Source organism: Sinocyclocheilus rhinocerous, unplaced genomic scaffold (genome assembly GCF_001515625.1).
Source record: "Sinocyclocheilus rhinocerous isolate Xijiao unplaced genomic scaffold, SAMN03320098_v1.1 scaffold240, whole genome shotgun sequence".
Taxonomy (NCBI): Eukaryota; Metazoa; Chordata; class Actinopteri; order Cypriniformes; family Cyprinidae; genus Sinocyclocheilus; species Sinocyclocheilus rhinocerous.
Genome location: NW_015654534.1, coordinates 647,748 through 649,099, shown reverse-complemented (window position 1 = coordinate 649,099; position 1,352 = coordinate 647,748). Strand labels below are relative to the sequence as shown.

Genomic DNA, 1,352 nt, shown 5'->3' with positions numbered 1-1,352 from the left:
ATATATATATATATATATATATATATATATGTATATACACACATATACATATATACACATATACATACAGACCTACATAATACTGATTAAGCTTTGAGTTGTATACATTAATTTTTTTAAAGGAAGTTCAAAAGATGTTCATACTGTATTCCACAAAGGTGCTTTTTAATCTATTTTATTTTTTAGAGCAATTCATATTATTGGCTGTTTGATTCGTACCTCATTCTTACTGCCTGTCTTGGGGGGTTCCTCCATGTCTGTGAGGGTGGATTGGGTGTCTCTAAGCTGGCTTCTCTTCTGACTCAAAACCTGTTTTAGTTCTGCATGGAGTTTTTCCTTTTGAACCTTGGAAACAAATTTGGAAGTAAGATCGAGAGAAGTTTGAGATTCACATTTCCACATGGCTGGGCTCACAGATTATATTTGTAGTACTCACAATTCGCTCTGGGCTGTCCTGTTCATCAGCGGAGATGCTGTGCTGTGTACTTAGATGAGCGCCAAAGGGAGGCTTGTCTGAGGGAGGAGAGCGTCTTTTGTTGTTTACCTATTTGTAAAGAGGCAAACAAGGCAGACATGAGATCAATAAAATAAAACAGCCATCTTCTATTGGCTTTAAAGTGGTAATGGTTTGACAGGTGCCAACCTACAGGTGAATCTCTGGCTTGTGGATTCCCATGACTGTCCTCTCTGTCAGACTCTGAAATTAGAGCAGGTTTACAATGTCAGGAGCCATCAGTCAAAAGGATTTAACTGTTATAGCGCATTTAGTCCTATTTAGACCAGATACACCATGTAAAAATAAGTACACTTAGCATATTTTTAAAAATACTTATTATTAAAATTATATATTTTAAAAGAATATACTTAAGTGTTTTCAGAAACTTACAGTAATTGCATGTTATTTACAATCAAATGAAATGTATTAGTTTAAATGTTATAATATATTAGATGCAATTAGTTGAACTTTCGACCCACTTAAAGGGTTAGTTCACCCAAAAATGAAAAAATATGCTAACCTCAGACAGACGGCTTATATATAATACAGAATATATATAAAAATCATGCTAAAAGCATAGTATAATGCAAGTTACACACATTTTATTGTCTTGCAGTCTTATTGATGAGGTGTGGTGCTAATTGAGCACAAATTAAGATATTGTTGATGCATTCTGACAACTCTCTGACCCTCCCATAGACAGCAAGGGTACTACCTCGATCAACGTCCAGAAACGTAGCAAGGAGATCGGTAAAATAATCCATGTGACATCAGGGGTTCAACCGTAATATTACGAAGCTACGAGAATACTTTTTGTGAAAAAAAAAAAAACGACTTTATTCAACAATTCATCTCC

The 1,352-nt window shown here is 34.8% G+C and overlaps 1 protein-coding gene across 1 annotated transcript in view; it reads right to left on the bottom strand.

Moving 5' to 3' along the window:
* prx (periaxin) overlaps positions 1 to 1,352 on the bottom strand; it is a 20,613-nt gene that overhangs the window by 9,700 nt on the left and 9,561 nt on the right. The window contains exons 2-4 of the mRNA XM_016524424.1: positions 648 to 697; positions 437 to 544; positions 220 to 345 (exon numbers count right to left, since the gene is read on the bottom strand). Of these exons, the coding sequence (XP_016379910.1) occupies positions 220 to 345; positions 437 to 544; positions 648 to 697 (284 nt within the window). The remainder of the gene's footprint in view (positions 1 to 219; positions 346 to 436; positions 545 to 647; positions 698 to 1,352) is intronic.